Source organism: Gobius niger (assembly GCF_951799975.1).
Source record: "Gobius niger genome assembly, chromosome: 8".
Taxonomy (NCBI): domain Eukaryota; kingdom Metazoa; phylum Chordata; class Actinopteri; order Gobiiformes; family Gobiidae; genus Gobius; species Gobius niger.
This window is the reverse complement of record NC_136859.1, coordinates 29,741,268-29,762,906: the sequence shown is the minus strand read 5'-3', so window position 1 is coordinate 29,762,906 and position 21,639 is coordinate 29,741,268. Positions and strand designations below refer to the sequence as shown.

The 21,639-nt window shown below is 43.7% G+C and overlaps 1 protein-coding gene across 1 annotated transcript in view; it reads left to right on the top strand.

Moving 5' to 3' along the window:
• Positions 1-12,217: 12,217 nt before the first annotated feature.
• Positions 12,218-21,639, top strand: part of iglon5 (IgLON family member 5) — a 373,448-nt gene continuing 364,026 nt past the window's right edge. The window contains exon 1 of the mRNA XM_079561958.1: positions 12,218-12,344. Within this exon, the coding sequence (XP_079418084.1) occupies positions 12,284-12,344 (61 nt within the window). The 5' untranslated portion in view covers positions 12,218-12,283. The remainder of the gene's footprint in view (positions 12,345-21,639) is intronic.

Here is a 21,639-nt window from a genome sequence, read left to right as displayed (position 1 = left end):
TAGAGCCAGGGCTTCTCTGTGTGGGACCTCACAAATGCACTTCTGGACAAATGGTCAGAAATCCCCATAAACGCGACTGTCCTCCAATAGAAAACGACACAAGTGGTCGTTTGTTTTATCCCTGAATTACGACCATATAAGACGTCTACTAAAACAGCGCCCCCAAGCTCCCATTGAGGGTATGTACATTACATTTAACCCAATTCAAAAACGACTTGATTTTACGTAGTGTTTCTGAACAACTTTGACGACGATTCCAAAAGTCAAACGCAAAGAAATGAATCACAAACTTGCAAAATTAGCCCCAATTGCAATAGATGTTCGGGCAAATATCAGCCCCAGGTCTTCAGCCCTGCCACACCTGTGGAGGAGCTGAACGTCCAGCTGCGCTATTACACATCACACCTCCCCAACCGCAGGAGCAGCCACAATTTACCGCTCTCATGTTATATTATATTATATTATATGGGTGAGCTGGGTTATCGCCATTTTACTCACAACAACAGCGACACCAAAGCATTACTCACCATTGATGTCTTCGTGAGTCCTTCTTCTCCGCCATATGCCAACTCCAATGCTGTAAAGCATTTCCTCTGATGCCTGTGATTTAATGTTACACATTTTATTATTTTTCTATTCAAAATAAATGTCTTGGTCATAATAATCATTCTACCCGTATGTGTTTCTATGCATGACATAATGGGCTAAACACATGAGTGAAGATTAAGGGTTAAGATCATTTATGTGACATTACAAAATGTGTCTCTGCATTTGGCCCTTCCTTCGACTGAGGTGACCCGTCAGGAGCAGTGGGCCGGTGCGTGTAGCATCTGGGGACCATCTCCAGATGTGGAGCCAGGCTGATGGTCAGAATCACCCGCTGGAGGATTCACCTAATGCAAATGTGCTCTATCTATCTGTAATAGAGACGCTGCAGATGTGGCTCTTTGTGTTCAGTGTCTGATTGTGTGTACTGTGTGTGTGGATGAGCGCCTCTGTAGCACAAGACTAACCCCTCTGAGGCAAATAACGTTTATCTTGTCTTATGTTGGGAACTCCACACTGACAGGGAATTGAACCCAGGACCCTCTTGCTGTGAGGCCAGAGCACTAACCACTCAGCCACATGTGCCGCCATCATGTAAATCATACAGGCGACTGTCAAGTGTGTTTTAATAAAATATAGAAATGTAAACGTGACTTTATCAAATAGTAACATATGAGGAGGTTGCATTATTTCTGATCTGTTTTGTGCAGAGGAACATCATCATTATTCCCTATGATGTAACATCTAATGAACAGCTGCAGGGACAGATGTGCTTCATGGAGTTCTGGACAGTCCAGTTGTGTTCAGTTCTTTGGGTCCCTTGATGAGCTGGTCTACAACCCTGAGAGGGTCTATTTTAATGGTCAAACGTCCACACTAACTTTTATGTTACATTGACTGAGCTCCATTGACGTCACATTTACATGATCAACCGACCCCCACATGTATGTGCGAACCCTCACGGTCCAGATGACACGTGAGGGTTCACGTTTCATGAATACTATGAGAAGTAGCTATGTTTTTATTTATTTGTTTATAATTGTTGAAAAGCCCCTGAGGAAATGTTTGTATGATTAAGGTTTAATGATGATAAAGCAGAGACAGAACATAAAACAATGGCGAAAATTCTGATGTGTAAATAATACCCCAGGAAAAAAAAACATAATTCTTATGATAAGACACAAGAAAATTAATACAGGTTTATATTCATTGCGCTTTGATTCATTTTCATTTTTTTTAAATTCAGTTTTCTGCTTGCAGAATTACTGAGTAAAAAGAGAACTATACACTCAAGAGTACAGATACTTCAAAATAATATCATTACTCATGTCGACTAACAGTAAAAATACAAATAAATGGATCCCAGGAAGAAAAGTTAATGCTGCGGTAAATACATAAATAAATAAATAGTAGATAATAAAGCATTTACAAATAAATAAATAAATAGAATCAAATACATAAACTTTTATCTTTTTTCCTTTTTTCTTTCCATCATTAAACTAAAATTTTATTTTTTCTCTACAAAAATTCTGCTTTAGTCCATATAAATCACAGGCATCAGAACGAATGCTCTACTGCAGTTTATTTCAGATTGTTTATAATATAATGATAATTATTAAGACATACTGCTGGATATGACATCATAACGTAGCAGACCCTTCAGCCAATCAGAGCGCAGGCTCACCTGCCCAAACGCCCTCGAGCTGATTCACGTGTTTTCAATGGATGGAGCGCGTGTTCGTCAAACCTAGTTCAAAAACCTGCGAGCTAAACACGGCTGTGATGTTTTATATGTTTTATCCTTAAATGACGAAACTGTGGAGGAATGAACCACATCAGTTTCATCAGGACATTTGGAGCACGTTCTCAAGAGGAACTCTGACAGAGACGCAGGACTTTGTGGAGAACAGCAGCGGAGCCGAGGCCCGACTTTGGCGGGATGACAAGAGGAGTTTACCCGCATCACATGCACTGGAACCCGGCGCGGATCCGAGGCTCGCCGCGGTCACCGGACAACCGGACGTACGGGTGACACGGAGTCTGAGACACGAGGACGTTTGAGGACAGAGATGGAAGAGACAGGAGAGATATGGAGCTGGTAATGACGCATATGGAGGAGAAGACACGAAGGCATCAATGGTAAGTAATGCTTTGGTGTCGCTGTTGTTGTGAGTAAAATGGCGATGACCCAGCTTACCCATATAATATAATATAATATAATATAATATAATATAATATAATATAATATAATATAATATAATATAATATAATATAATATAATATAATATAATATAATATTATATAATATTATATAATATAATATTATATAATATAATATTATATAATATAATATGAGAGTGGTAAATTGTGGCTTCTGCTGCGGTTGGGGAGGTGTGATGCTTAATAGCGCAGAGCGCGCTTGGAGAGCTTTTGACACTGAAGAACTGAGACTGCTATTTGCCTGAACATATATTGCAATTGGGGGTATTTGGCAAGTTTGTGATTCATTTCTTTGCGTTTGACTTTTGGAATCGTCGTCAAAGTTGTTCAGAAACACTACGAATTGGGTTAAATGTAATGTACATACCCTCAATGGGAGCTTGGGGGCGCTGTTTTAGTAGACGTCTTATATGGTCGTAATTCAGGGCCACCCCAACTATCCGACAAAGTTGGGAGCATGGAATTGTCCACTTTTGGAATCGTCGTCAAAGTTGTTCAGTTACTACGTAAAATAAAGTCGTTTCTGAATTGGGTTAAATGTAATGTACATACCCTCAATGGGAGCTTGGGGGCGCTGTTTTAGTAGACGTCTTATATAGTCGTAATTCAGGGATAAGACAAACGACCACTCGTGTCGTATGGATTTGGATATATATTTATAAACACTCTTCTAAATCGTATGTACAGCCTCTCTGAAGTTTTGAAGCTAATATGGCTGCAAAGTGTGGACAGTCATCACATGGAGCCCTTTATGGACAAAGAATGTAATGTAATTCAAATGTATGAGCTAATGCGAAGACTTTTGGCAAAATATATGCTGCCGTCTAAACCCTTTGACCCTTGGGCTTCATTTTACCACTGCTTTTTAACACTTTCAAACATTAATATGATAAAACATTTGAAAAAGAGATGCACAACACGTGTATCTTTTATACCTCATGTATACATTAATCGTCTCATACCACAGTGGGTTTTAGGCTCTTGTTAAAAAAACAAGTGTGTCACTGAAGCACACTTAACTCCACACAGCAGCCCCAGTTTACCACTACCCCCCTCACATCTAATTATTAAGGAATAACAAGTGTTTACAACCAGGCTATGCTAAGTGATTGATACTCGGCCCTGATTAGCTGACTATAAACTGGCCTCACTTTTTTTCCCCTGCAGTTGGCGAGACCCCTCGTGTCTCTGTGTTGTGAAGCCTGTCTGTGTATTATAACTCAGCCAGCGTGGCCTCGTTACTTACACACTCAGAGGTAATCAGGCTGTAATTGGTTAATCAGCGGATAAAGAAACAACTCAATAAACTTAAGATGGAGCCCGTGCCCGGCGCAACTCGGCTTCTCCGGCTCTTTGTGACTCATTGTTTCATTAGAATAATCTTCTTTGACTTACATTAGCGTTGCTTAAATATGCACACACCACACATCCACACCAGGCGTTTGCATTCAGAAGCGTCCTAGTATCAGGTTGGCCCTTTACGATTTGGTTACAGTCGAGGTATTGACTTTAAGCGGGGACAAAATTGTTCTGGCCCGGGGCGGACTGGGACTGAAAAACAGCCCTGGACTCTGACCAGCCTGGCCCAAATTAGCGTAATTGTGCACTTCCACAAATACATATTTTAACCTTTTACCACCCGCCCTAACATTAACGAGTGCATTTTCCCCAGTTTGGCTTTTTATTAGCAGCATTTTATTATTATTTTTTTGATCCGTATCATCATCAAAAAGAACGGGAAAGGTGGTCGTAGAAACAGAAGCAAAATCATTCATATAAATAATAAATAATACTGGTCCCAAAATTGAACCTTGTGGTACACCATACTCCACGGAATTCCTTTTAGATTCATGTTTTTTTTAATATTCTGGGCTTTACCCAAATCTAAAAGCTTCTCGACTGGAGATCAACAATGTAACGCCTCATTTGAAAGCTAAGATCTACAAAAGTGATGGAAACTTTTCGTCACGTCGCCACATTTTTGTCATATCTTTGTTGTTTTTTTAATCATTTTTTCTATCATTTTGTGTTGTGTTTTTCTCACGTTTTTGTAGGGTTTTTTTTGTCCGTGTTTTTCTCACGTTTTTGTTGACTTTTCATCGTCTTTTTCTCGCTATTTTGATGCTTTTCTTTTTAGCTTTTAGATTTGGGTAAAGCTCGGTTGAGGCGGGACCGGTGGCCCTAGAGCCGGTGGCCCTTCTGTGCTCTTCCAGAACGGACATATGGCCAGTCCGCCCCTGGTTCTGGCCCCATAGGAAGAAAGTCCTGGGTTGGAATACTGTTCTGGAGCTTTCTGTGTGGGGTTTGCACCATGTGAAGTGAGGTTAATCCTCCGGTAGGAAGTTCTAGCAGACGATCAGGACCTCGGTGGCGCTGCCCTGCTGTGACTCGGGCTACCTCGTGCTGCTGCCAAAGATTTTCCCTCGCAGAGTGCAGCAAGGTGCAGCGTCACAGCGTGGTACGGCAGCCTCTCCGTTCAAACTGGAGAACAAAGCTGCTGCGCTGCCTCGTCCACGCTGCTTGGAGAAAAAAAAAGTGTCTGCGTCTGGCCAACAAGACTTGGAGTGATCCGTCACACGCTCTGCATTCAGAGTATGAGATTTTACCCACGCTGTCCACTGAGCAGATTTAAAAACTCATTAGCCCCGGCTTCGATTAAGCTGTTGGACAAGGCCAAATAGACAAAGCTTAGACTGTCATGCTTAAAGGAACAGGCCACCGTTTTTCCATACTGAGATATGATCTCACCTGAGCTTAGACCAGTTGATACGTACCTGTCTGGTCTTTGTGGAAGAGTGTGGAAGCTTCCAACTTCACCCCCTGTTTGCAGCTATAGCAATACATTGGGAGAAGCCAAATACATTAGAGCCTCTTGGATCCTCTTACATTACAACGCTAATGTAAGAGGCTCCATCAATAATAACTGCATAGTTCCTTACCGCAAGACTGCATTTGGTCAGTCTGCCTTTACATATAAAGGTGCAAAGTTATTTCATTTCACTCATTACCCACTGAACTTAAAACCATGACCGAGTTTAAAATGTTCACCTCTGGAGTTAAGTCTTGGCAGAAATCAACAGAATTGTAAATTTGTAAATTTGTAAATAGCACTGAGTTTGTGTGTGTAAATGATTTATATAGTGTATATAGGTAAGTTTTTAAGATAAAATTGAAAATATTAATTTAGTGTAGAAAGGCCCAACCGGGGACTGGAGTTGAAAGTTAGCACTAGCTATGAACTCTTTTTGCATCGCATCAGTAACAAGCTTGTTTTGTACTATGTTGACTTGCAATGTCCCTGTCAAATAAATCAATGAAGAAAAAAAATAAATAAATAAATGCTAGCAACATCTTTGGTCGTTTTGCGTGACTGAGGGCACACACAAAGACCAGACAGGTACGTATCAATTCGTCTAAGCTCAGGTAAAAACATATTTCAATATGTACAAACGGTGGCCTGTTCCTTTAACGCTGAGGTACATGTATGTACAAACAGGCAATGTGATCCTAGTTTTTGATACCAGTACTTTGATAATACTTGGTTTTCGATACCGATTCCGAATACTTTTTCTGATATCTATACTAAAATGTTTGTCATCTGGAACCAGAAAACAGAACAAAATACAGTAATGTGTGGGAGATCTGCAAATTTACAATATCAGGTACATGTGGAGTAAATTGAGTAACAAATTAGGAAACATGCGGGAAATCAGGAAAATATTGCTCATAAAAAAATTAGCAAAAATTAGGGGGAACAATTGGGGAAACCAGAATAAATGGTGCAGAAGGAATCGTGTGGAAAATAATGGGAAAAATTGAGCATTCATTGGGCAAACAATAAAAATTGAGGTAAAAAATTGGGCAGAAATTGTGAAAAAAATAATTTATTTGAGCTGAAAAACCCAAGTCACTTCCATTAACCTCTTACCACCCGCCTAAACCAAATGCATTCTGTCCTCTTTGGCTATTATATAGGCCTGTGTAACACCTCATTTGAAAGCTAAGACCCACAAAATTGATCTTTTTCCTCGCATTGTTGCTGTGTTGTGTCACCTTTTTTATGTTTTTTTATTCTTTTTTTTTATTTTTTATTTTTGTGACATTTTTGTGGATTTTTTGTCACTTTTTGGTTAAGTTTTTTGTCACTTTTTGTTGAATTTTTGTCATTTTTTTTGTTGAGTTTTTGTTGAATTTTTGTAACATTTTTGCTTGAGTTTTTGTCACATTTTTGTCACATCTTTGTTGAACTTTTGTCACATTTTTGTTGCGTTTACATCCTTGTTTTCTTCTCATTTTTCGTGGCTGTTTTGGTGCTTTTTTCCCAAGCAGCTTTTTGATTAGGGTAAAGCCAAACTGGAGGAAATGGGATCCGTTCAGGTGGGAGTTAACAGGTTAATGCTGTCCCTTAACCAACGACATTGGATCTAAAGATAAAATCCTTTTTTCATTACCTGCTTTCGATGCTTTAATTTCTTCGATACCAGTTGTACCTAAACCTTTTTGTCCGACACCAGACTGGTATCCTTCAACGGTCCCCAGCCCTAATCACAACAGAACATCGTCAAAGAAGAAAAGTCCAGAAAACGGGCCCTTCAGGTCGACTGTGGACGACTCTTTTTGCAAAGTTAGTATTCCGCTTTTTTGTTGTAGCTCATTTCGTAGGGATTGAGCCGAAAATACCTAACATTCATCATCGCTGTCTGTGGTTACACTCCATAAATCTCCTGTCACCCATCGCCCCATAGATGAATGAAGATATGAATCAGCAATTGACACATTATGATAGGACTGGGTGAGGAAACTTCGGTATTTTAGCACCCAAAAAAAAAAAAAAAAGACAATGTTTCTGGCCGGTGTGCTGCAGGTTACAACAAAAGTGAGATGTCAAATGCTGACTTAAAATATATATGAGTGGTTTGTAACATAGTCGCACCCAAATCTGAGTTCCTTCCCTACTATTTAACAAACAATCATAGCATTTTCCCTTTTGAACTGTACATTTACTAGTTTTTTGCCACATTTACGTTCCCCTCCCGTATCCTCAGTAGTGATATAAACTCTGCGTTTTGCACAGCCCCCTTTTTCCCACTTCCCCTCTCCAAATGTTTCCAGTATTCCGCAGCAGACTCGGGGCGCGCTCGCATGTTTACAAATGCCTCATTAGCGGGCGCACATAAATATAAAAGTGTCTCCCTAAATGGCTTTATGCTCCTTCCCATTAGAATCAGATGGTGCGGCGCGAGGCTCCTGTCCCCGCCTCACCTGCAGCCGACTCTCCAAACAACACGAGGCCTTTTTTTTGCCAAATGTTTATTTTCATCAATGAGGAGCATCTGCTGTGGTGGAACTTTCTTCCCCCGGTGACATTTATGAAGGAAATGTGGCTTGTGTTTCATTCAGTGCCGTTGGGTTTTCAAATTGCAGAGGGTGTGCGCAGGATAATTGCTGTTGACAGGAAACAACCGACGCTGATTCTTTATTTTGGAGGATTGACACTTATTTTGACGTGTTCTGCTTTGTCCTTTTCTCGGTTTTGATTCCCTGTTTGGACGGCCTGACCCATTGTGTTCCCTCCTGTTCCTTTACTGTCTTTATTGGTTTCCCAATTGTGCTAAAAATATCTGGACTGACCGCGCATGCGTGCATATCTCATTACATTCAATACCATCAAGTGGCATTTCCGTGTCAATTTCAGCTGAATGGCCGCCCCGAACCACAGAATAATGGTGACAACAAAGCACTGCAGCTGTGGTTTGTGTCGGAGCGATTCAAGATACTCCGATAGGGACGACATCGGTCAGCGCTCCGTACTTTTTACGCGCGGAAATGCGTACCGAAGACCGCGCTGTCAATATCCATGTCGTTTCAAAATCCCAGGTATCGACCCAAACTACAGTGGCGCAGTTGGTAGAGCAGGTTCTCTCATGATCGGAAGGTCGGGGGTTCATTGTGTCCTTGGACAAGACACTTCACCCTCCTTGCATCCATTGCCTCTGTGTACATTGGAGTGTGAATGGGTGACTGGTTCCTTGCTGGAAAGCACTTTGGGGCTGATGAAGTTGGAAAAGCACTATATGAGTTGAAACCATTTACCATTTATTGGTCGGAATGACCCCTCCTGGAACCGCCACCTTTAAAGGAATAGGCCACCGTTTTTACATACTGAGATATGTTCTTACCTTAGCTTTGACGAGTTCTTTAGGACCTGTCTGGTCTTCCCCCGTGCCTTCAGTCACGTAAACACTGCTTTATGATTGGATGAGACACAGACAGATATTTATGAAATTTTCAATGTACAAAACACTAAAGACCCTAACTTGGAAAAAAAAAGTAGGTTTCCATAAAAAAATTTTTTTTTAAAATCATGTAATTTTTGCTCTTTTTAAGTCAGTGTTTGCTAGAAAACGATTAATCGATTAGTAAAATAGTTGACAACTATTTCAATAATCGATTAGTTGTCGATTAATCGATGAGTTGTTTCAGCCCTAGTGTAGTGTGTTCGCTCTTACGATTCTCAGTCATTATGTGTGAACCCCCAGACATTCTATAATCGCACTAAATCTTTATAAAATTGTTTAAGACCGGAAACATCAGGTAATGTGTGTTGACCATCCGGGACTCCCATCGGCCCTGGGTCTCTATAGCCTGTCCGTCCATGGGAGTGGATCTCTCCGTCTCCTGCTGGGATTTTGAGTTTTTTCTGAGCCACACCAGCCCCGTGTCATGGAAGGGGCAAACTCCAACGCAAACTGACAAGCGAGTAATTCTGCGGGAGTGTTGTGGTAGTAACCGATGGTAAACGACTCGTGGCCAGTGTTTGTACGAATCATACGGGACTTTTGAGGGCTGTGTTATCAGCGGTAACGTCGTTCAGATCCTGCGCTATTCCCCTGTTTTCTCTTTTCCGTTGGTTCATTGTTAACAGTCTTTCCCCGCTCTGTACTCCCACAAGCTTTAGTGCTGAGTTTTGCTTTGTTAACTGTTTAAATGATTTGGAATTTTGTTATCTTGCAGTCCGGCATTTCGTGTAATCTTTTTAGGATGCAAAGGGAAAAGATGCAAGATGCCTTTTTCGGTCTTGTTTTTGCTGAATAATGGTCTTTCGACGTTGTTATTTTACTTACACACCGTGACGGAAAAGGCATGGTGAAGCATTTGTCTTGAAAAGTAAAATGGATTTGAATATTTCATTTTTCTCATAGCTTTAGTTTCTCTTTTTTTGATGTTAAAATGGCCTCGCTTGAATACAACACGTTTTTTTTTCCCTAAGACATTCAAACTGGAGATGAAAGGACAAAATAGCGCAAAAAAGAACCTGGTTGGTTTGCAGCTCAAACACTTAACCAAGTGCAATTTCTCGAGTTTGGCTTTACCCAAATGTAAAGGCGTCTCAACAAAGGCCTGGGTAACGCCTCATTTGACAGCTAAAACTGATCTAAGATTTTAGTTTTTTGGTTTCTTCTTGAAAGACACTAGGTAGAAACAAACAAACCTGTTCAAATACCTTACGCGTTTCGACAGACAAGGAACTACTTCCGTCTTCGTCAGAGGCGTCTCCCGACGTGCCTGTTGTTCCCAGGCGTGGCCACACTGACATAAGCAATAAACGCATCAGGCACGTCTGGAGACGCCTCTGACGAAGACGGAAGTAAGTCCATTGTCCGTCGAACCCAATGGCCGCTGGCTGCCCTGCTTTTTGACCACGAACGTGGGGGCTGCCATTGCTCCGCGGTTGCTGTAGTACCTCCATATGGCCACTAGGCGCCCATTGAAAAGCATTGGAGTTTAGACACCTTAAAAACAACTTTAACGCCTGGTTTCAATTGTTTCAACACTAGACTAGGCTAGATATTCCTCCTGAGATAACGCTGGGTTAATCACAATATATGAAACCAGGCTGGTTTACGTAATATGAATTTTTGAAATCTCGTACTTAATGAGGCTCGGACTGTTAGCATTGGAGCAGCGCGAGCTACACGTCACGCAAGGGCCGAGTCTACGGTGAAGATCCCGCCCTTATGTCCTTTTTAGGAACACGCTTCGTCAGAGCTGGGGAGGGGGAGCCTGTAAATCCGCCATGAATTCCCCCTCGACCGTGTGGTCATTATGGTAAACGGGGAGGAGTGAGCAGAAGACGTCCATTTTTTTTTACAGTCTATGGTCGAAACACGTAAGTTATTTGAACAGCTTTGTTTGTTTCTACCTAGTGTCTTTCAAAAAGAAACCAAAAAACTAAAGTTCATTACTCAAGAAGACATAATGAATGTAATAAAAGAATGATCTAAGATTTGTCCTTGCGTCGTCACCCACTTTTCTGGTGTACTTTTTGTCTTTTTGTTGCTTTTTTGTCATCGGTTTTGCGGCTTGTTTTGGTTTGTGTTTGGCGCGGTTTTTTTGTTGCTTTGGGGGTTAAGAGGTCAGATGTTAATTCTTCTATTCCCTCCGATATCACCAGATGCGCCCCTTGCCCGCAACAGTTTCCCTCTCCATACGATCGTCCAACCCAGTCCCCCACATGGTTATACGCACTCCCAGTCCCATCACCCCATGTCCCATATGCCCTGCGCTTATCCCGGGGTCCCCCGCGTGTGTAGCCCGCCGTCTCTCCCGAGTCTCAGTCACAGACCCCGCCGTAAATCACAGTTTTTGATTACGAGCGCCGGCGCAAACTGCTGTGGATGCTGCGCCGCCGGCCCGCCCACCTCTCGACTCGCCCGCGTGTGCGCTGGTGCTGATGCGTCTCCGTGCGGGACCCCCTCGCGCGCGCTCGTAAATCCCTCCCCCTCCCTCTCTCCCTCCCTCCCTCCCTCCCTCCCTCCCTCCCTCCCTCCTCGGGTCCGCGCTGATTGGGAGAACGGGACTCTCCTTGAACTGTCAATCAGCGCGCTCGTTTCTCGTGAGCATCGCGCGGAGTGCCTCTGCTGCTGCTGCTGCTCCGCTCCGCTCTCCTCCGTCCTGCCTCCACGACGCACCGCATACCAACACAGACGTACGGCTATACGGGCTAATTACGCTTGGAGTGGACACTTGCGACTGCCCAGGACGCGCGCACTCACACTCTCCGTCCAGCTCCCCGCGAGTCCACATCTCGGAGACTACACGGCAACAGCGCTGCTTTCGCTTCCACAATTTTGCACCGCTTTTGGCGTCACTTTCCTGCTCAAAATTTGTATCTTTCTCCAACAACTATTGAGCGGAATTTGTATTTTTTTTTCCTCCCTTCCCTTCAGCTCCAATCAGCCTTTTTTTTAAATGCATTTGTAAACGGGACTTCACGCCTGGAAAAGTCACGTGGTGGATTTTTATCCTTTTGCTCTATAGTCTCGCACTTAGAAGTTTGGACTGTATCGCTACTGGCGTTCTTTGCGTCGTTTGGCTCTGCAGAGATCCCCCCCCCCCCTGCCTGCCAGCCTGCCAGCCTGCCAGCCCAGCCAGCTCCGTAAACACAGCAAGGAATATCACGGCATCTGATTTCGGGGAAAAAAAAAAAAGGGGATCGATCTCAACTCTCTCCGTCATGGGCTGCTCTGTGCTGCGGAACGCGTTGGCTTCCCTCCTCCTGGTCCTGCTCTGCAAAGGTAAGTTTCCTCCTCCCCCCCCCGTTAGTAATAATAATAATGTGGCTTTGCGTGCGCGCTGCACGGGCTGAATACTGATGTCGGTGGAGGGTGTTTCTTCTTCTAGTTGGTGGAAGAAGGGGGGGGGGGATGCTGGTGTTTTTTTTTTTTTTTTTTTGGGAGGGGGGGGGGGGGGGGGGGGGGGGGGGGCAATGGAGAAAAAGAAAAAAAAAAACAAAGTGGAGCGACTATGCGCACATTTCTTGTTGTGCGTGAGTCAGCCTCGTTGGATAGGAGTTGAGCGCGCGCGTAACGGCGGCTCTCGCATGTCCGATTGATGCTCACCACAGTGGACATTCCTTTACGTGACAACACGAGCGCGGTCCCCGACGCAGTGCCACGCGAGGAGAGAAACGACAGAGAGGGGGGGGGGGGATTGAAAGTGTCGTGGCGTGGAAGGGAAGGAGAAGGAGCGGAGAGATGCAGAAGGGAGAGAGAGAGGGAGAGAGAGAGGATGGGGCTGTGTTTTGGTTGCCTGTGCGTCTTCAGAGCCAAGGTCGTGCGGGAGACGCGCGCACACGAGGAGGACGTGAATGGTTTAAAGGTTGGACGGGTGGGTGGTTGTAAAGGGGAAGAGGAAGAGGAGGGAGGGGGGGGTCAAACACCCAAGCACCGGATCACTCTGCAAGACACTCCTCGCGTCTTACGTTACGCATAAAAAAAACAAAACAGACACACTTCAAAACTCCGAAAGTGATTGTTCCATTTGCGCGCGGCGACCCCCCTTTGCCTGAATTGAGGATTTCAAGCCAATTATGCGGCGTTTGATGGACAGCAACGACTGGCAAGCGCGCTCACCCCTGTGTTCTCGAAAAGAGCTCAGTGATTATGATGATGCGGGGTGGTATTACGCACAATGGTGGTGGTGGTGAACTATCAACAATGCGTTCTCCAACTGTTGTCCACGATTTGTCCAGCAGCTTCACTTTTTTTTGTTTTTTTTGTTTTGCATATCAGCCGTTTTGGATTTCTGGCTTGGTCTATTAACCTCTTCACCAAGCACATGTTCCCCAGTTTGGCTTTACCCAAATCTGAAAGCATCTCGACTGGAGCTTACAGATCATATAGGCATGACGCTTTTTTTTGTCTTGTTTTCATAGCTTTGTTGTTCTTTGTTATGTTTTTGTCGCTCTTTGCTTTTTCTGTCGCTCTTTTGTGACTTCTTTGTTGCTTTTTCATCACATTTTAGTCATACTTTTGTCGCTTTTTTGTCACTTTGTTCTTTGTGTTTTCATCCTCTTCCTTTCATCCTCATCCCCAAGAATCTTTTTTCGATTTCTCTCATTGCCTGGGATTATATGAATAGTATTTTTTTTTGTGTTAAGATTTAAAGAAATGACTCAAAAGGACTCCTTTTTGACTGTCTATATCTTTTTTTTTGTTTTCGTGTTGATGAAACCGTTTCAGAAGATTGCCTACCGCAGCAGAGTGCATTCGCGCAATATGATAAGTTGGAGCTTTTCGTATAATTACAAACTTGGAACACAATGCCTTTTTGTCAATATGTTTGTGGGTGGCTTTTGTGCGAGATAAGCCACTGTCAGCGGCGGGAATAATTGAAGTTGTTTCAGAAGTCTTGGGGGGAAAAAAACGTGCCTTTCTATTGTTACTATTATTATTTTCGCGCAATGTTTTGGACATTTCAGCGACTGACTAATGCTAATAGGGTTAGCAATAGAGTTCAGGTGTGCCAGATCCAATGCCTGAAACAGCGATCAGCTTTGCTTTTGTGGTTCATTATCATTGACAGAGAATAAATTGGAAGACGTGCTCAGTCATCCAGGAATGGTCCATCGTTGTAGAGATGTTCCAAATCTCGTCGACTGGGCTGTGTTGATCCAGCTGAGGACGTTTCGCTTCCATCTTCAGAAGCGTCTTCTCGTTCTTGTCAGACACACAAAGGTCTATTTAAGTTTAGAGTTTCACTTCTGATAAACGGCACATCAACATCTCGTTGCGCTCGGTGGAGACATCTCAATTTGAGCACAATAATCCAGATTTTAGTTGTTTTGACTAGTTAAGAAGTTCTTGTCCTAGATTATTTCACTTGTTCTGAGATGTTTCTGACTCGTTTCGATACATTTCATCCTTATTTCAGATCATTTTCTTTGCCAATGGGGTAAGAAAATTGGTCTTATCTCATTGGCAATTTTACTTTCTTATTTCAAGCGAGATTTACCCTAGAACTGGTCTGAAATGTCCTCAAACAAGCAAAGTAAACTTGGTCCGATCAGGAAAAGTGTCTAAATGAGTGAAAACCGCTCAAAACAAGTTACATTTCCTCAATTCAAGTCATTTAAGCCAATGCTTGATATTCACTTTTTGCAGTGTACATGCAGAACCCATTGTTTTCAGGTTTTGAGCCTCTATAAACCTTCACCTGGGACTAAAAAGAACCCAACAACAACCTAATCTTTACAATAACACGTTTAATTATTGCACTGATTCTATGTTTCTCCACAGATGTATTTAGGAAATTGTAATTTTAAGACCTATTTTCCTCAAAATACATGTTTCTCTCATTGGTGCTACAAGATCTCCACCTATTCACCTTCTTCCGCCCCGCCCTCTTTTTGCCACGGGTTCGGCACTTCCTTAGTACTGACAGTTCTGGTAAAGAGCGAAGTCTGTTCATTAATGTTCGCCGCTAAAATCTGATGTTCAGATGAATGGCTTTGTGTCCGAGTAGAACTGATTTTCTCTTGCCTTCTCCAGTCCTATGTAAACTAATGCAAGTTAAGAGGTGTGCACAATTCATGGCGGCGCCCACGCGGACTTCCGGGATAAGGCGAATAGACAGCCTTGGACTGAACAATATTTTGAAGGTTTTTTTCTGAGGGATTTTTTAATACAAAAAAATAACTCCGTCTCACTTTTTAAGACATTTATTACTGCAACATTTTGGTCAAAGAACCGTCATCAGGTCGCTGAAGGTTTTTGGACCGAAACGTTGCAGTAATAAATGTCTTAAAGAGGGGGTATTATGCAAAATCGACTTTTTCAAGCTTTACATCATGTTATTCTGTCATTCCCTCATTAAAAACATGCCTGAAGTGTTGCCTTGGCACATTCACGTATTTTTGAGTAATCTGTAAAAACTCTGATGGCAGCCATTTTAGGGACAAGTTTGCCTGAGTCCTCCTAGGAACGCCCCCACCTCCTGGAGACGCCTCCGAGCTTTCGTCACCAGCCGAGTAACCAACCACTGCTCCTCAGCAGAACCCCCTCCCCACTGATGCCACAGACAGCGTGTGGAGGGGGCGTGTCTGAAAGGGTCAGAGGTTCTTAAAGAGACAGAGGCCTATTTCAAGTCATTCGCTACAGCCATTTTGAGAGAGCAATTTTATACAAGGCAGTTGTTCTAATTTTCTGCATTTACAGACCAACAGAAGGTTTGGTCATCATTGTAGTGTGATATAGACTGGTGTTGTGTGATTGAAAAAAAGCATAATACCCCCTCTTTAAAGAGTGGGATGGTGTGCGGGAGCTTTTGTTAATTTTTGCATCAATTTCCCTGTCTTCTTCACACCTGTTGCCTCCTGGGTGAGCGGAATCGTCCTCAGTCAGAGATTTTTTAATATCTACTTCCTAGCTTGATTTATTGAGTTTTGAATTTCACCAAGCAAGGTGAAAAAGAGGCCAGACAGACGACTTGCAATGCATTTTTGTTACTGTGTATGCCAGTAATCTACAGCAGAAGTTTCCAGTTGATATATCTGAAGTTTCCCCGTTCACCCGCAGCGTCTCCCCTTAAACCAAACCATTCGACATTTGATCGCTGCACTTCTTCTGCTACGTAATGTTTGCTTCCCCCCCAGCAAAGCGACAGCATCCAGACTTCCCCGCCACTGCACCCTCATCAGCCACCGTCTCTCAGCCCCCGCTATCATTTCACACACACATGCCCACACAGCGTGCTCCAGTCCCCCACACCTGGCTCGATTAGTCCGGCCCGGCGTCCCCGCGGGAAATCACTATATAAATAAATTACTTACACAGGCCTTAATAACAATAATTGATGTGTCAGTGCAGCGAGATGCGAGGTTAACCGCTGGCAGGAGCGCAGACTGGGCTGGCGGCCTCGGGAGCTATAGCGCCGGTCACGCTTGGCTTCGTACGGCAAACGATACGGCGCAAAAAAGGCACAATGGCACCCGTTTGACCGCGCCGGGTGCTAATCCAGGCTTGGCCCATCGGAAGAAAGAAGCGGGAGTCTGGTCACGAAAGCAAAGGATGGATGGACGGGGGGGGGATCGTGGTGCAGATTTTGTGTGGGGAGTGAAAGAAAAGATGCTGGAAATTGTAAAGTGACTGGTAAAGCACTTTGTAACAGATGTAGGATATCAACAAAGTGTACTTACTATGCTTAAAGGAATAGGCTACCGTTTTTACATACTGAGATATGTTCTTACCTTAGCTTTGACGAGTTCTTTAGGACCTGTCTGGTCTTCACCCGTGCCTTCAGTCACGTAAACACAGCGCAGACGGCGTTAGCATTTAGCCTCTCCCTCTCTCCACTATAGCTCCAAACGAGGTGAAGATAGAAGCTACCAAGCTCTTCCACGTTTTCCCTATTTAAATATGGTTACGTGAAGTGTTACACTATAAAGTATAATTACACAAAATTAAACAATGCGGGTTGTCTAAGCGGATAAAAAGCGGAACTATATTTTAAGGTGTAATGATACCAGGAGTAGTTTGACATCCGCGCGGTCCGCTTAGAAAATCCGCATTGTTTTGTGTAATTATACTTTTGTAGTGCAACACTTCATGTAACCATATTTAAAGGCATAGGCCACCATTTTTACATACTGAGATATGTTCTTACCTTAGCTTTGACGAGTTCTTTAGGACCTGTCTGGTCTTCCCCCGTGCCTTCAATCACGTAAACACAGCGTAGACGGCGTTAGCATTTAGCCTCTCCCTCTCTCCACTAAATATGGTTATGTGAAGTGTTACACTACAAAGTATAATTACACAAAATTAAACAATGTGGATTTTCTAAGCGGATAAAAGGGGGAACTATATTGTAAGGCGTAATAATACCAGGAGTAATTTGGCATCCGCACAGTAAAATGAAGATTACTGCGCAGTAAAGTGAAGATTACTGCGCGGATTTCGAACTACTCCTGGTATTATTACGCCTTACAATATAGTTCCCCCTTTTATCCGCTTAGAAAATCCACATTGTTTAATTTTGTGTAATTATACTTTGTAGCGTAACACTTCACGTAACCATATTTAAAGAGGGAAAACGTGGAAGAGCTTGGTAGCTTCTATCTTGACCTGTTTTGGAGCTATAGTGGAGAGAGGGAGAGGCTAAATGCTAACGCCGTCTGCGCTGTGTTTACGTGACTGAAGGCACGTGTGAAGACCAGACAGGTCCTAAAGAACTCGTCAAAGCTAAGGTAAGAACATATCTCAGTATGTGAAAACGGTGGCCTGTTCCTTTAATATCCATATCAATGCAGCAATTCATTTCATTTAAGCACATTATTGGATTACGCATGGTTGGCGAAAGCTCTGTGAGTGACCCTCAAACGTTGGCGAGTTTATCCCTCCCACCCACCATACCGCCATTGTGTCCCTGGGTAAGACAATGCACTCGCCTGCCCACATGTGGGTGTGCATGGCTGAATGGTTCCCTGGTGCGTGTCTGAGTGCCCAGTGGAGGTGGAGGTGTGCTGCAAATGGAACCAGTGATGGATGGATTGGAACGTTTGTGATTGGAACTCGACACCGCACATTCGAAGTGCAGGAAAAAAAGTGAAGAGAGTCTTACACTTTGCCCAAGGCGACTCACTGGGGACTCTTTTTCATTCACTCCGTACTAAGAAGTGGAAGGTATACGTACCTACAGTGTAGTACGTAGCTGCAGCTGTCCTTGAGTTATAGAGGCTGCACGCATCTTCTTTCACAGACCCTTCCACCACCAAATGCTAACTCCCAGACCACTCATGCAAGCTAGGTATTCCCTCACTCTCTCATCAGGTACAGACCGAGACCGATCACTGCTTTCTGAGATCTGACTAGACAGGACATTCCCAGCGTGATATGGCATTATTCATCTATTACAAAGAAATACATCAATACTGTGGCAAAGTGTCAACCAAGAAAATCCTCTCAGTGCCTCGGCTGGCCAGACAATCTGCTCGCGGTTTCATTTCGTCTCCTTTCAAACTGGACTATTTTGGTTTTTGCCGTTTTGCTGTTGTGCATAATGTGTTTTTTTTTTTTACAAAGGCAGACTCCAGTACATCACAAAAACATTTCTGCAGCAAAGAAACACTTTTTGGTATTCTTTCTGAGAATACTTGACTGTGTTGGAGAGTGTTTTTGAGGCTATCTTTCAGAACACACAGGGCTCATATCTGTTTCCCCTCACAACACCTGTCTGTGCCAATCACATGTCAGTGCCAGGCTTGATCTGTGAAAGCCGGTCTTCACTTAGCTCCACTTTGTGCCAAGAGGCCGTTCACTTTAAACACTGTAGACTCTTTTCGACAGGCCGCAGCAGAGCAGCAAGACAAGTATAAAAATGATGGAGACGGGTTGCGCAATGTCGGAACAACATTGAATGATGCTTTCGCAGCTGGCTATACACATTCTAATAATGTATTTATTGTACTGTAAATATTAATAAGGTGCTTGCGTAGCCGTTCAGAGTTGACTGACTGTTCTACCACTGTATATTATTTAATACAAAAGTTCACTCAAGTGCCAAATTTGGTAGGAATGCAATTCTGATCCTTCATAATTCATCAATGAGACATGGTTATGAACAAATAAAGAACAAAGCCACAAAAAAGGTTCCACACTCGAATCTATCTGATACGCTTCTGTGATGTCAAAAGATCCAGACTCAAAGTTCTTGTATTGATGATGGGAGAGAGTGTTACCGCTGCGTACAGCCTTTTCCAGCACATCCCAAGGATTCTCAATGGGGTTAAGATCTGGAATCTGGTGGTGAACAATCCATCTCATACTCCCTGAACCACTCTTCCACAATGGTCGGGTGACTCTTGGCATTGTCACCTTGGATAGAGAGACATCCATTGATAGAATAAGGATATTCAGGTCGTCAGCTTCTTCTTTGAGTTGCAGAACCCAGACCAAACCAACAGCCCGCAGCAACCCCAGATCATAATATTTAGAATAGCCTTATTATTACCTTCAAAAAATCACCTGGAGTTCATATTTAGACTTACTGGCTATGGTCCACGGGGTGCACGAAGCCTCACCCCCTCTGATTTCAAGATCAAAAAAACGATCACACAATTACAGGTGATTGTATTTGCTAACATTGCATGTCTGTCTATTTCATGATGCATTGAAGGGGCCCCATCCAAGTGGCGTCCCACTCAAAAGCTGGTCAAAGCTCCAGCCTTTGTCCCCGGGGCTCTTAAGATCCCATCCAAGCCCCACTGAGTCCAACAGTTGCAGATAAACACAACCTGCTCAACGGGCCAAGTGTCTCCGAATCCAAACACGGGGAACAACAGCGCACACAGACCACGGGTTTCAAAAGGGGGGACGGGGAGGGGAAAAACACAGAGGACCCTCCAGAATCTGAGCTAGGCATCTGTTGGTGCTGGCATCCCCCATTCGTCGTGTCCCCATGCCAGGGCTGGTGATGCAGGGGGAGTACGGGGTGCAAAGATGGGCAATACTGACGAAAATTAGTATGTGTGCAACAATAGTCAGATGTTTTTTTTGTGATCTGCCAGCAAAAGTTTGGTGGAAAAATGATTTTGTTTCGCGTTTGGGTCATTCCAACACAATATATGGCTGTGGCTAAAACGGAAAGGGCCAAAGAGAGCAGACACGAGTGAGCATGTGCGCTTCTCGTTGACACCACTTGGCCTCCATATGTTTCCTGGACCAAGAGGGATGGCGGTGCGACGAGGCCACCCCACCTGTTTCGCGCCTCTGTTCTGCTCCCTCCGCCACTTCCGCCTGCCCCCGACCCGGCGCAGATGAGCATGGCCGTCCCCATCTGCTGACCGTTTGAACTTCGGCTGTACACAAGCGCGCTGTAGGGCGTGCTGAGACTTCCACTTTCGTGCACACTTTGAATCGTTTGTCGGGAGTGTAGCTTCAGGACCCACCTGCAACCAGTGAAACCGTTCTTTGTCATGTTGCAGTTATAATACGAATCAATGAATCGATCAAATAATGCTGATTTGATCAAACAAAAGAACAATGTGATGATGTCAAATGGATGGGTGGAAAGATTCAAAGACTGTTCATCGCGATTCAAAACCAAGCTTCTGTTTGGTCTAGAGCAGGGGTGTCCAAACTTTTTTTCCTGTGGGGCCGCATACTGAAGCGTACACAGGGGGAAGAGTCATAGATCGGTGGTTAGTGCCGCAAAACCTTTGACTAGCAGAGGTTTAAATTGTGCCCCACACCTTTATTTCTGCTCAAAACCTTCATGCCAGCTCTGTCTCACAGTAAAAGGTTAGTTGTTTGGTTAGAATTGTGTGGAATTATTACATTTCAAATAAAAAGGACTATCTCTGATGACGTGTCCCGATTCAGCAAGAAGGCAGAGGGCCACCAAACATTGGTCTGAGGGCCGCATTTGGCCCCCGGGCCGCACTTTGGACACCCCTGGTCTAGAGTATCTGAGCGCATGTTGAACAGTGGGGGGTGCCATCACGAAAAATGTGTAAATTATGGGTTAATACACAGATAATTGACTAGAGTCTTAACAGCGATTGACCAAGTAATGGATCATCATTAACATCTGCATCTCTGTGACCTTGTGAGGCGGCTGCTCTGACCTGTGTGTATCTACGATCAAAAGCTCTCTCCCCTGTCCTCTCCGCTTTCCTCACTGTACACACAGTTCATGAAATACCGAGATCTACAAAGTTTTCAGCTCTGGTTGAGTCCTGGCTAAAGACTACGGCAATGGCTTACCTGGTTTAGTCCTATTAAGTCCTGGTTTAGACCCATTTACAGCCCAATTCTTCATGAGACGCCAGACGTTCAGTCTTGCACCCCAAGCTGAAATAAACGTTATTTCATAATATTTGTCTTGCAGCTCTACGTGCGAGACTAAACATCATGTATCCCATGAAGTATGAATAGTTTATTAGTCCTGTTTAATCAATGAGTGGTCCACCAGGTTTTGTCCTGCTGACCTACACTTCTCCTGTTCATTTTCCTCTCTTTCCAGCGCATACTTTCCACTTTCATTGTGTCCTTGAGCAAGAGCCTCTGGTGTACTTCGTGTGTGCTAAGCTTTGAG